The sequence below is a fragment of the Trachurus trachurus genome (genome assembly GCF_905171665.1).
Source record: "Trachurus trachurus genome assembly, chromosome: 12".
NCBI classification, from domain to species: Eukaryota; Metazoa; Chordata; class Actinopteri; order Carangiformes; family Carangidae; genus Trachurus; species Trachurus trachurus.
The window spans coordinates 24,669,227-24,682,335 of NC_139908.1; the positions used below are offsets into that span (position 1 = coordinate 24,669,227).

Here is a 13,109-nt window from a genome sequence, read left to right on the forward strand (position 1 = left end):
TTCATGTAGCGAACACTCTGCTTATGTCACAGATTCACATCTTTAGTTGAGTCGTTTATGGTCTACTCCTCTTTTTCCTTCCTATGATCCTGGATGTTCAAAAAACTGAAATTCTTCATGGTGCAAGGCTGAGGAACTCTAGCTGAGGAGAGTTATTGTCCAATTTCACAGAGGAGGGTTTGAATTACAGTACATAGAGAAATGAAATGGCTTCACTCCTCTGATAAAGGCAAAATAGGCAAAAACAACAGTCAGGGGTGGGGGTTGGGGGGACACTTATACAGTGGTGGCCCAGTTAAAGCTAAAAACAGACCATTGATGGGAACAGTACTAGAGTGGATGTGATAACTTTCCTCACATCTGATCTCAGAACAGCCTTCTGTCTGAATCTAATGCCTGTTTGCATTCATCTGGTAATTTATTTCCCTTTGTGGATGCAGTAAGTTTTTGTCCTTATAGACCAGTTTGACCTCTGAGGGTCTGTCTGCAGCCGGATCCCTTTCGTGACTTCCAGTCTTTATCTTTTCAGCTTTGTTTGAGGGGCTTGTGCATTGAGGATAATCCTCAGCTCATTGACAGGTGACTAGCTCAGTGATCCAACTCCACTATTCTGAGGTCACTTTATGGTATGGCCTTTTTGGTAACACTTTACAATAAGTACACACTATTAACCATTAGTTAAGCATTAATAAATACTGAATTCTTCATTTGTAATGCATTAATACTCATTAGTATGTAGTTTATAAATACAGTTGGTGCTTATCAATGATGAGTAAAACATACTACATACGAATGAGTATTCATGGGTTATAAATGATTAATTCAGTATTTAATGCTGTACTTATTATAAAGTTGTACCACCTTTTCATATACAGTATGGATAGAGTGCATGTATGGAAGCAACCTGTGCATTATAAGGATAGTTTAGGTGTTTAGATGTGGGGTTGTGTGAGGTAGCCATGCATAGTAAAACGATGTGTTTATGTGTAGGCATATGGTAGCTCAAGGGCAGAAAAAAAAAGTAGAGCGAAAAGGAGAGTGTTTTTTTTTTTACAGCAAGATAAACAGCTGAACATAGGCTTCATGAAGCAAACATTGAATGCATATTGAATTGTATCAGTGGGTGTTTAAAAATCCCCCCCCCCCTCCAGCAACACACAGCTCTGTGGGGCTGCCTGCTGCTCCTGGTCGGCCCCTCTAACTGGGAGTGCACTGATCAGAATCTGCTGCTGATAATTCACAGATTACGTGTGAGTGCCTCACACAACCCCATGTCACAAAACCAGAACTAACCCTTAAAAGGCTAAAAAGAAGCAGGGGCACGTAAACGAGCAGATTCCACTCATCTATCATCTCTGTGAAGTCGGCAGTTTTAGGAGTTTGAGGCATCATGTTGGTGTAGGTCAGTATGTAGGTTGTGTGTAAGAGAAACAGAGATAGATAGAGAGAGAGCAGAGAGTTACCGGTACGTAGTTATCAGTTACCACCGGCACTTTGTGCCACAACTACTGTGTGGCCACAACGTCTCAAGACGGAAGTTCTCATGTCTCCCCTGCTCCACAGACCCCCATTAGATCCTTTATGGATGATCCCACTGTCACCACATCATCGGTGCCTGGAGGTAGGTAGGTACTCCAGAGTCTAGAAGCTCATGTCCTTGGAAAGGATGAGTTTAAAGCCTGCCAAATCCAGATCCATGGTTTATCATCACCAGACAAGAGCCTGAGCAAAATCTTAGCCCCAGGGCTACAGCAGAGATCCACTAAACCTTCAGGGAGGGGGGATCATGGTTCACCATGGTAGACGAGTCTGTATTGCTGTGCAGATTAAGGCTTAATCCGAGTCTTTTGGTGTCTGTTGGTGTATGATGTAATCATTTCAACAGTGGAACACGGAGATGAAGATCAGAACTACCTCTGCAGATGGGGCTGCTTTATATTCTTAGCAGAGCAGTACTCTATGGAAGGAGCAGTAAACTCCAGCTCATTTTCAGCAGTCTTGGTGAGTTCAGGGTCACTTGCACAAAAGTGACACTACCCAACCAGAACTCCAAGGAATCCAGAGAGGAAACAAGTGGCAACAGGAATTGGAGAGCCCAAGAAGGCCTGGGAGCAGGAAAGTCTCAGCAGACACAAAGACCTTTGGTGGACCTGGTGGACATTGGGATGACAGGACTGGGAACCATTCCACAACCTTAATGTGATGAGGCTCAGGCGAGGACGGGTGCCATTTTGGAATGGAGAAGCAGGATGGTAGGATTCAGGATGGTGGGTGGTATGATGAGAAGATGATTGACTGAACCTTTGTGCCTCAAATTCCTGGATGGGTATGATATCCTGTCTTGACCAGAGGTTCCCTGTAGAGCACGTCTGAAGCAGCTGCTTAACTGCACTTTGCAGAGGCTGTGGCTGAAGCTGCGGCCAAGAACAAATGTTCCTGGTCAGAAGAACCGCCACTTCATTAGAACTGGTGAATAGGTGCAGGTGCAGCCCTGACCAGCACCTTTGGCTGGTAGCAGCAATCTGTTGAGGCAACCACAAAGACCAGACAGGTGCTCCTCATAGCGCTGACAGTCCCCTGGGTACAACGCATGGAGAAGGCCAACGTAAAGTAGCAGCTCAAATATGAGGAGCTGGAACTGTGAAAGCATCAAAGTGTGAAGTTTTTTTTTCTGTTTTTTTATTTTATTATTGTTTAAAGAACAAAAGACAAAGCGATACCAGGACTCTGGAGCACTGTTCTTGTGTGAATTGTGACTCTTAAACACCCTCACATGTCTAACTTGCTCTTACTTTTAGTACTTTTACTTTTCTTGATGTAGTTTTTCAAGTTTACACAACACAGTTATTCTTATTTTGCTTCACTCTTCCATTAGCTTTTAGATCACTAATTGTTGCTTTGCTAGATACTTTGTGGAGTCATCAGCATACACTGAGATCAGTGCGTATTGCAGACATAACCAAAAATATTCACACATTCTTCACCAACACTTGTATTCCTATAATGTAAAACACTATCACTGATCACACTATACATTTATACACGAAGAGTACAATGTTTGCTCAACATTTTCAATTGCACTGAAAAAATGTGTGCTTAATTTATCTAATTTCAATAAGATAAAATTATGAATTGAATTTATATTTGAGCTTCCTCAATCAATCAATCAATCAATCAATCAATCAATCAATCAATCAATCAATCAATCAATCAATCAATCAATCAATCAATCAATCAATCAATCAATCAATCAATCAATCACTTTTCTCACAATTTAACACTGTTTATAGAATAAAAACAACAAACACTGCCTTGACATGGGTTTTCACACGGCTGAGCTTGTCCTTCCCATAATTTTCGTTCATTAATCGTTTTGTCTTTATAGTTATTTTGATATTATTATTTAGTGGTCGACTCGCCCAGCATTTCCTACAGTACTTTCAGTTTCCCGGACGCTGGCGGTCGCTAGTTGGCATTTTTTATGGTCGGAACTACGACGGTATCTGATCGTCATCAAACCTCCGACTTTCGTTCTTGATTAATGAAAACGTTCTTGACAAATGCTTTCGCTTTCGTCCGTCTTGCGCAGTGCGCGGGGAGGCTCATGGGAAATGTAGTGTGAAAACACTTCGCTTTCCAAAACTCCTCGTAGTCCCTTTAATGCTTCAAAAAAGGGATTCAAAAGTGATGCAGGACATACCGTATATTAGGAAATTTTATAAATGATACCAAATAACTTGATAAACCATAAATGAAGATGATGCTATTTTTTTGTATTCAGCTATAGCCTATACTTGCTTCCCTTGGGCCTACTTGAATACAGAAACATATTTATTACCAGTTTATCTATTTATTGGTTCTTTTTGCGAAAAATCCATTTATATATTTTTAATTCATCATGCTGATTTAGTTATTTTCTAGGTCACTTTTTGTCCTCCATACAAAGGGTATGGAAATGCTGAGAAGTGAATCAATATGGAGGTCCCTAATTCAGGGGCCTGACAGGAAGTCCTCTCCCACAGATACCATTACTGGTATTAATTCTGTCTGAGGATTGGAAAGGGTCGCAGCAGTGTCAATGTTCAGCGCGGTGGTGACCTGACCTTTCTGACTGTCTTCATCTTGTTTAAGCCCCGACTCCTCAGGAAGACTTTGTCCTGCCAGCCTATTAGCCAGCAGGGCTGGGGGGTTGTGGAGCTAATAGTTTTATTGGTGGTCGGGGGGCTTTCTGTCACACTTGCCCACTGTTGGAGACAGTGTGAGTTTTCTGATCAATTTCATCACTTTACTCAGTGTTGTTATATCTGATGACATGGATGCCAGACCAAAAGTTGTTTCCATTTCTTGATATTCAGAGGATAATCACAAGAAGTTCATTTAATAATTAGTCACCTTCCCTGATTTTAATATTTGTGCTCCATCATTTCCTCCCAGCCCAGCGCAGATACTCTACTAGTGGCTGTTCCAGCAAAATCATGGAGCGTATGTGTGTGTGTGTGCGTGCGTGCCTATTTGTGTGTATCCTGTCAGTGCAATAGACTTGCACTGTATTCATTATCATTATCATCTCTGTTATTATATTATTATACTAGTGAATGCAGATACTTGAGGAGAGTAGGACACAATGGCTGCATCCTCCTGGGGTGGATTATATGTCTGCTCCCCTGGCTCCTTCCCCTTGACAAAAAACACACCCTTTAGTATCAGCATAATCAATGGGGAGTGGTGCTAGGAGGGGGGTGGCTTCAGCAGTTTGCCTCCCTGCCATTGGCTGACATGTTCTAATTGGATCAAGTAGCAACTTGCTTAGCTGGATGCTTTGTGCTGGGATTGGGAGCAGCCGGCAAAGAGAGCACGGGCAGCACCAGCAGACAGGAAGAGAAGCAGAGAGGGAGGAGGCCAGAGGCTGTCCTGCTCAGCACCAGGAAATAATTGAGAGAGGAGGGGTGGGAGAAGAAAAAAGGGGAGTATCCCGTCTTCTCTGCCCTTCTGTGCTACTGCAGCCCCCCCCCTCTCCCTCTCCCTCCTTCTCTCTGATTCTCTTTCTCTCTCTTTCCCCTTACTCATCTGTTTCTGTGGCTGCGCTGAGAGGAAGGGCACCTGCCGCTCCCTGATGATTCAGCCTTTCAGCTCGGAGGCTCAGAGACAAGACAGCATGTCCCTCCTGCCACTGCAGTGCCTGGCCGTCCCGTCCTCTGCACTACAGCTACTGCGGCTGCAGCCGGCCCAGCACATCGACACCGCCTCTTCTGCCCAAGTGCTCAGGTGAGTGAGCGCCACTGCTCCACCACTGCTCACTGCTAGACTGGACAGGACGGTTTCAGGACTCTGACTCTTTGGCCATCTTTTTCTTCATCTTTTTTTTTTGGTTTGTTTTTATCGCCTGCAGCTAATTTGACGATTCTATTTATAGACCCATGATTGTGTGTCTTTGTAAGAAAGCATGAGTGAGGAACTCCTGTCCCTCGTGCACAGAAGCCTGTCTGCAGACCTCCCCTACTGTTAACAAGCTCCGACTCAGTCTGAAGAGCTTTTTTTTTAATATACCTCTCTCTGAAAGCTCAGCTCTGACTCTGCAGCCTCGTGATGGAAAACGTACTTGAGGAGACCGGTGGCAGGCAGCCACTGTGTGATGCTCTCAGTTAATAGTTGAGGTGTTCAGAGACCTTCATCCAGCAGTTGGACAGGATGACTGAGGGAATGGAGGACATCTCTTCGGGGCCTGTCCCCCCTTCCGGATCGGCCTCCCCCACCGGCTCCACTGTTGATACTGGACAAGTCCCCGAGGAGAAACCTGAGGAGACGGAGGCAGCTGGTGAGAGTGGGGAGGAGGGTGCTGAGGGAACTGCAGAGGGAGGTGGTGATGGTGATGGGGAGCACTTGGGGGCTTTGGGAATTGTGGCCTTTCCAGGGACCTGCTGTGTGTGCATAGAGGTGGAACAGATTAACAATTGCCTGCACTCTGAGAAAATCTGCATTCTGCCTATCCTGGCCTGTCTGCTTAGCTTAGCCCTCTGCACAGCTGGCCTTAAATGGGTCTTTGTGGATAAGATCTTTGAGTACGAACCGCCCACGCACTCGGATCCTAAACGCATTGGACAGGACCCTATTATTATATCAGTTGACCCCACGCTGGGACTAACAGTGTCGATTCCTCATTCATCTCCGTCTACTGTCTCCCAAACCCCGGCCATCGCCATCACCCCGGGACGTCCTGAGGTAGTAGTGGAAGAGAAATCCACGCGCAGGCCGTACGTGCCTCAGACGCCGCGAGAGACTCAGTCCGATGACTCTGTTACACTGAGATACAACGCAGAGCGTCCCACTCTCTCGAAGCAGACTCCCCACCCTCAGTCAACAGACGAATCCAACGACATCATCCCCACAATCTGTAAGTACCCAGCACATGTTCATTGACACAGTGTGTGTGTGTGTGGATGTGGATGTGGATGTGGATGTGGTGATGGACAGGGACAGTCCTGATTAACCTTGGGTTGATTTTCATCACTTACTTACCTATGCAAATGTGTGTGTGTGTTTTTTCTGTGTAACCATTGATTTTGTAAAATGCTGCATTCTTTCAGCTGAGCCGGGAAGTGTCTGCTTTCAGACACTTTGCCTGGAAGCAGGCACGTTGAGACTTGCAGAGTGCAGTGCAGAGGCCCATGACTAAGCCAATGAAATGCTGCTCCACAGAGAGGTGTGTGTGGGGAGTAACAGCAGGTCTATCCAAACCTGCCTCACGCCCCCACAACGAGTGGATGTGGGCGATCGGCTCCTTCCCCTTTTAGCGCTAACGATCCCTCCGTCTTCCACACAATAATATCTTATATATAATATATGCACAACGTGGCCGGATGCTGCGTGGTGTCAGTCTGAGCTGGTAGACGGCGTGCGATATGGAAGGCTCCTAAAATGTGTGGCTGCGCACCGGCAGTTGAATGAAAAAGTGGAAATCAATAAATGATGCATGACACAAACTGAAACTCCAGGCTGTGGTAACAGGGAGACTTCCTGTTTTCTGCCTGCGCTCCATTTCAAGGTCAGAGCCTGCTGGAGGCTAATTGATGCCCCCTCCATCCCTCTGCCGCAGGGGGAAAAAACAACCACTAATACTGTCTTGTCTGCCGGTAGCTCGCCACCGCCACGCTCCTGTTGTAGTCACATCACTGTGTGATTTATTGCTCTGGATCCGGGTTAGCTAATTGAAGGTGATGGTAGTGGGTGGAGGGAGGGAGGGAGGGAGGGAGGGAGGGGTGGAGGGAGGGTCAGATTCCAGCCAGTGCCTCAGAGAAGGATTAGCTTCACTTAATCAGCAGACAGTTGATCTCTGCGTAGTTAACGGCCTGTAACTAACTGCTAGTATTTAATTCCCCGCCCGCCTGTGCTGGTGGGAAGCCAGTGAGGGATCAATGGTGCCTCCTCTACTGAGCCTCCCCGACTTTGCTGTGCGACTCCTCCACGACGGATTCACCAAACAAGTTCGAGCTTCATTATTATGAACATATAACAACATATTACATTCAAATGGAGCAAAGCAAATACATAAGAAGAAGGTCAAACATAAAAGTGGCGCATTTCAGCATAGCTCTGATGGAGTGTGGCATGCTGGGTGGATGGTGCCGCCCCCTGCCCCCCATAGGACCCCGGACGTCCTCACTGCAGCAGCAGATGACCTGAATCTGTGGCGCTCATGTTCCTGTCATTTGTGAGGAGGTTTTTTTTTTTTTTTTTTACTGTCGTCGTCCTCCTCAATAGTTTATGGCCCTGTTCAGTCACGCTTGCCAAGCTACCTCCGCTGACTCCACTGAGGATGCACCAGGAGTTACTAGACATCCCATATTTTATATATCACAGTCTCTTGCGTCTTAATGACGACTATTATCACATTAATACTCAGTAATCATTGCTGCATTATTGCATGAGAATTCTGCAGTTATTACTACATAATTGCACAAGGACTCAGCAGTCTTTACTGCATTATGACACCTACACAAGTATACTCAGCAGACAGAACTGCATTCTTACATGACTTCTTGATAGTTATTGATGCAGTATCACATCAGTACTAAGTCATTACTATTTTATGGCAACATTATTGCTACTGCATTTGCATGTGCAAAATACAGTACAGTGAGTTGTTATCAGCTGGTATTCCTAATAACAAGCTTCCCATTAATACAGGAATGCAGTCGACTCGGATGTGACTCATTTCCAACATCCAACTTCTGAGGTAAATGGAACCCAACCTTACACTGGAAAGCTAATGTTAACCGCAATAGCTGTTAAACTGGTTGGATTTCAGCTCCAATGGATAAAAGATACAGTCCCTAAAATCAAATAAGGAAAACAAATGTATCCCAAATCCACAGGAAGTCATTCTGTGCTTGGCTAATCTGAACTTTACTTGACGCCTATCTCTATAACACATTATAACCATACTTATAATGAGGTATAATGCAGTTATAACACTGTATAACTATAGTTATAAACACTCATAAATGATCATAATACTTTATAGCAATAATCATAACACACTATAAAGCATTTTATCATGACTTATAAGGTCAGGCATTATAATACGTTATAATTGTTAGTAACTGGCTGACAATGCCCACATTTATAATACATTATAAATATAGTTATAATGTTATGCTTATTGTTATAAAGCAATATGATAATTTATGAGTGTTTATAATTATAGTTATACAGTGCCACTGCATCATAACTCATTATAAGTATGGTTATAATGTGTTATAGAGATAGGCGTCAAATAAAGTGTTACCAATAAGAATAATAATTCATTGAGTCCATTCCTGAAGTGTTGTACATTCTGATGACAGTGAGGACAAAGGATCTCCTGAACATCAGGAAACGTTGCCACTGTTACAGTGTTGAGGGGGAGGGTGGCTGGTGTTGTCCAAAAAATGTCCTACGTCCTCTCGACAATGGTCCTCAGCAGGTCCAGACTCCTGTCAATCACAGTCCCATGCAGCTTTTTTGACCAGCGTGTCCAGTCTCCTTGTGTGGAGGTCAGACATGCTGCTGCCCCAGCAGACTGCAGCACTAGTCACCACCGTCTGAGAAAACCTGCAGCTTTTCACTGCAGACGTCAGAGGACTTGTTCATATTCCACATTGGCAACATCATTAGTTTTATTACTAATGAGACACATGCAGGCAGGGACATTCAGTTAAATGATAGTCCCAGTAAACAGTAAGCATTATGGGGCCTGATGAAGATAGGATTTATTTGCCGACTGTTTAATTAGCCTGCATCACTTCAGTTAGGTGGCTCCACTCTGGTCGAGTGGATACAAGAACCTGATACTCAACGCTTTGTTCCCCCTGAACTACAGGTTACCAACCTGTTATTAGCTTCAACATGTCACCCTGTCATTTCAGCAGTCAGGCTCTCACAGCCTGTAATTGCTGGACTGAAGTGGATGTCCAGGTTTCGCTCAGTTAACCTATCGGCTGTCTGGTCTCACTTAGTGTTACATTCATCACTCGGTCATTTGGTCGTTGGAATTCATGGCCACACCGGCGCTCTCGCCATTGCCAATAAAATATCTCTTAAAATGAATTCTTCATTGATGATTCATGCAGCAGCAGATCACTGATGATTCATTGATTCCTGCAGCAGCAGCAGCAGATCATATGTGAAGCAGAGTGAGAGCCTCAGTAGCTGACACAGTCATAGTCAGGAGACCCGGTCCACTCTGGTTATGTAGAAAATGTAAACACCATTACCCTCAAAAAAATAAGCCTATCTTTTCGACGAGTGCCGTTATGAATCATGGAAAATTTGTAGATAGATTGGTAGTTTCGGTGAGAATGTTGGCTGAGACTCTCCTCACTGGTCCAGCTGAAGAACAGCTGGTGTGATGAAGAAGCTGTCAGTCACACAGATGCACAATGAATCATGTAAGTGTTGCTCTTAAAATTGAATGACGGCTGCCTGTTAGAGCACATATAGTATGATTTGATGTTATACTGAGTAGCCATTCAAAGTGAAGTCTATTGTTTATGAGTGTGGTGATGACTGTTGGCCCACACTGCATCATAATGGAAACATGGCAGAACAAAACTGAACATGTAACATAACATCAATCCTTGAATATTGTCCTGTACCGTACTGTACTACGCCATACACTGTGCTATGCTATGATATACTATGATTCACTGTACTTCGCTGCTCCACGCCATACCATACCATATGCAATACTTGCTACACTACACTACAACTATATTGTATACTATATGGTACTTTACGGCACTATACTGTCCTGTACTATAATAAACTATACTGTAGTAGTACACTGTACTGCACTATGCTATAGGCTACTATGCTACACTGCACTGCACTGTGGCACATCGTGCTATGCTATGCTATGCTACATTATGCTGTACAGGCAAAAATAAATGTTTAATACTTTTAATGTGATAACATTCTGACAGATTTTAACACAAACTATATGAATAAATATTTTCTAATAATCTAATAATAAAAAATCCAGTGGACAAACTATGAGCTTATCTCTTGATCTCAAAGTTGACAATTTTCTATTGATATTGATATTGGACAGTAATGACACATGGCTGTTCAGCTCCAATATGATAAACAGCAGTTTGTGATAGTTCTGGTCCTGGATGTAAATCTGGGTTTGGACCATCTCCACGTCCCTGCATTGACTTCCTCTGGTTACCACAAAGCCCAGAGACATGCAGGTGAAGTGGTCGCACTAAATTAGTGTTTTTTATTTGAATTTGAATGTCTATTTATTCAGGATAGCCCCTTGAGGTGAATCATCGCATTTTCGAGGGGTTCCTTTCACAAAATGGTACAAATAATACAAAGTCGAAAAAAGAAAAGAGAAATAGGCCTACAGTGATAAATCTATCAATGGACTGAACACATGTAATTACCTTCAGTGATTATTTTCACTGGAGAAGGAAACTGAAATGGCCAGATGGTGTTTCCCTCTCAAGGTCAGTCAGTTTGTAATCTCTAACCAAGTGATGATAAACACAGGTCCTCATGTTTAATCCATCTAAATCTTACCTGTGCTGTTTCAAAAGCCTCTTGATTACTGAGTGTAGCAATGTGTTGATCCTTTCAGCACCTCTGTCCTAACAGCCATTTCTCTTTGTCCACTCACACAACATAATTACAGTATGAGCCATAATAATAGTTGGTAAGAAGAAGGCAAGATAATACAGTGACTGATGACATCAGTCTCTGCCGCCATGTTGGCTTTCTTTAGGCAACCCTGAGATGACAGAGGTAAATGTTCTCCTCCTCCCCACCACTGAACTTCTGCAGCCTTGTAACAGTATGAACAGTCTGTAATTTTACTTCACTGAAATGTGTGTATTTTTCTGAGGTGTTTTTTACTTGTGACACAGTAAAAAAAAAAAATGTTGCAGGGTTTTCCTTGTAAACACAATCTCCATATTTCTTTTTCCTAATAGAGTTTCAACAAAAATCTATGAATGGTTAGAGAGAAATATTCTTAGCGTAGGTGTATGAAAATCCTGCAAATTGGTTGTAATTATCTTTTTACAATGGCAATTACCAAAATGATATTTCAACTGAACAAACTTTAAATGTTTTTATAGCTTTTTAGATACACTTACCTTGTTTCCTGGGAATAGACTTTACCGACACTGCAGTGCTGCTATGAATATCATCTGTAGCATGGAAATTAGCTTTTCAAAGAGGATGTTTCCTTAAGGCCATGTGCTTTGTAGTGTGTGTGTGTGTGGGTGGGTGGGTGTACAGCTGCATTGCAGAAAATCTTTTTAGAGTCATTCATGTATTCAGCATTCTTGGTAATTTAAGATAAATTCATAATTTATCAGCACAGTACTTTAGGGCGTTTTCATTCATTACACAGGAGACTAGTGACACTGCAGCTCCACAGTCAGAGTGTGACTTTCTCCTACAGGCAACACTTTATCCTCACAGCTGAGAGCTTTGACAGTGCATGGTGTGTAGTAATGTAGTAACGACAACTCGGTACTCATGTAATAATGTAGTATCAAGTATGGAGTGTTAATGAAATTATATTGTCGTAATGAATAATGATTACTGTGCACAATGACAGGGACCAGTGGCGACTGTGGTCTCAAATTTGGATTCAGAACTTGTAAAGAATTAAACCTGACAAATTTAACACAACAGACAAATGCCTTTGGAGGTGTCAGTCTGAATACTGAGCTTTCATCTCCCATCATTCATTGACCAGTCATAGATGTACAAGGCCAGTCACATTAAAGGGATAGTTCAACATTTTAGCAAATTGCCATAATCGCTATAGTCTTAGCAGTAGGTTTGTTACCTTTAATTGTCGGTGCAAGCTATTTTTAGAACGGCGGAGCAGAGCCGGGAGCTGCTCAGAGCTACACTACGGAGGCTAATGGGATTTCTTGGTTTTTTTCAAACTCATCAAATACACAATCCAACAACTCCAAGACGCTCTGGTGGACAAGTTGTGACCTGCACATTTGTTATGAGACGGAGCCGTTTTAGAGGTAAATTCATGCAAAAGCAGCAAGCAGTCTCTGTATTTATCTCGAACACCACTCTGTCTCGTAACGTTCCATTATTATCTCATAGCGTGGTGAATGTGCAGGTCACAACTTGTCCAACAGAGCGTTTTGGAGTTGTTGGATTGTGTATTTGATGAGTTTGATGAGGGAAACCAAGAAATCCCATTAGCCTCCGTAGCGTAGCTCTGAGCAGCTTGCGGCTCTGCTCCGCCGTTCTACAAATAGCTTGCACCAACAAATAAAGGTAACGAACCTACTCCTAAAACTATAGGGATTATGACAATGGGCCAATTTGCCAAAATATTGAACTATCCCTTTAAAGACAGTAATATACAGTCACACACAGAAACTGGGGATTTACAAAAATGTAAATAAGGAGTTTTAGATGTTGACTCACTCTGTTTTGCTGTGACTTGTCTAAAATGTTACTGGTGAAAAAGCAGTGATGACAAGATAGAGAGTCAGACCTGAGGGTTAGTTTCTGTCGACTCCTGCCTGATGGTTGTTTTATCTCTGTTTTATCTTTTAACTCTCCACAGCCAAAACAGCCACCAT

At 43.1% G+C, this 13,109-nt stretch overlaps 1 protein-coding gene across 1 annotated transcript in view; it reads left to right on the plus strand.

The window, feature by feature from the left end:
* Positions 1-5,688: 5,688 nt before the first annotated feature.
* Positions 5,689-13,109, plus strand: part of nrg1 (neuregulin 1) — a gene marked incomplete at both ends in the record, with an annotated part of 36,576 nt that continues 29,155 nt past the window's right edge. Inside the window, one exon of the mRNA XM_083982935.1 lies at positions 5,689-6,391. Coding sequence (XP_083839061.1) covers positions 5,689-6,391 — 703 coding nt within the window. The remainder of the gene's footprint in view (positions 6,392-13,109) is intronic.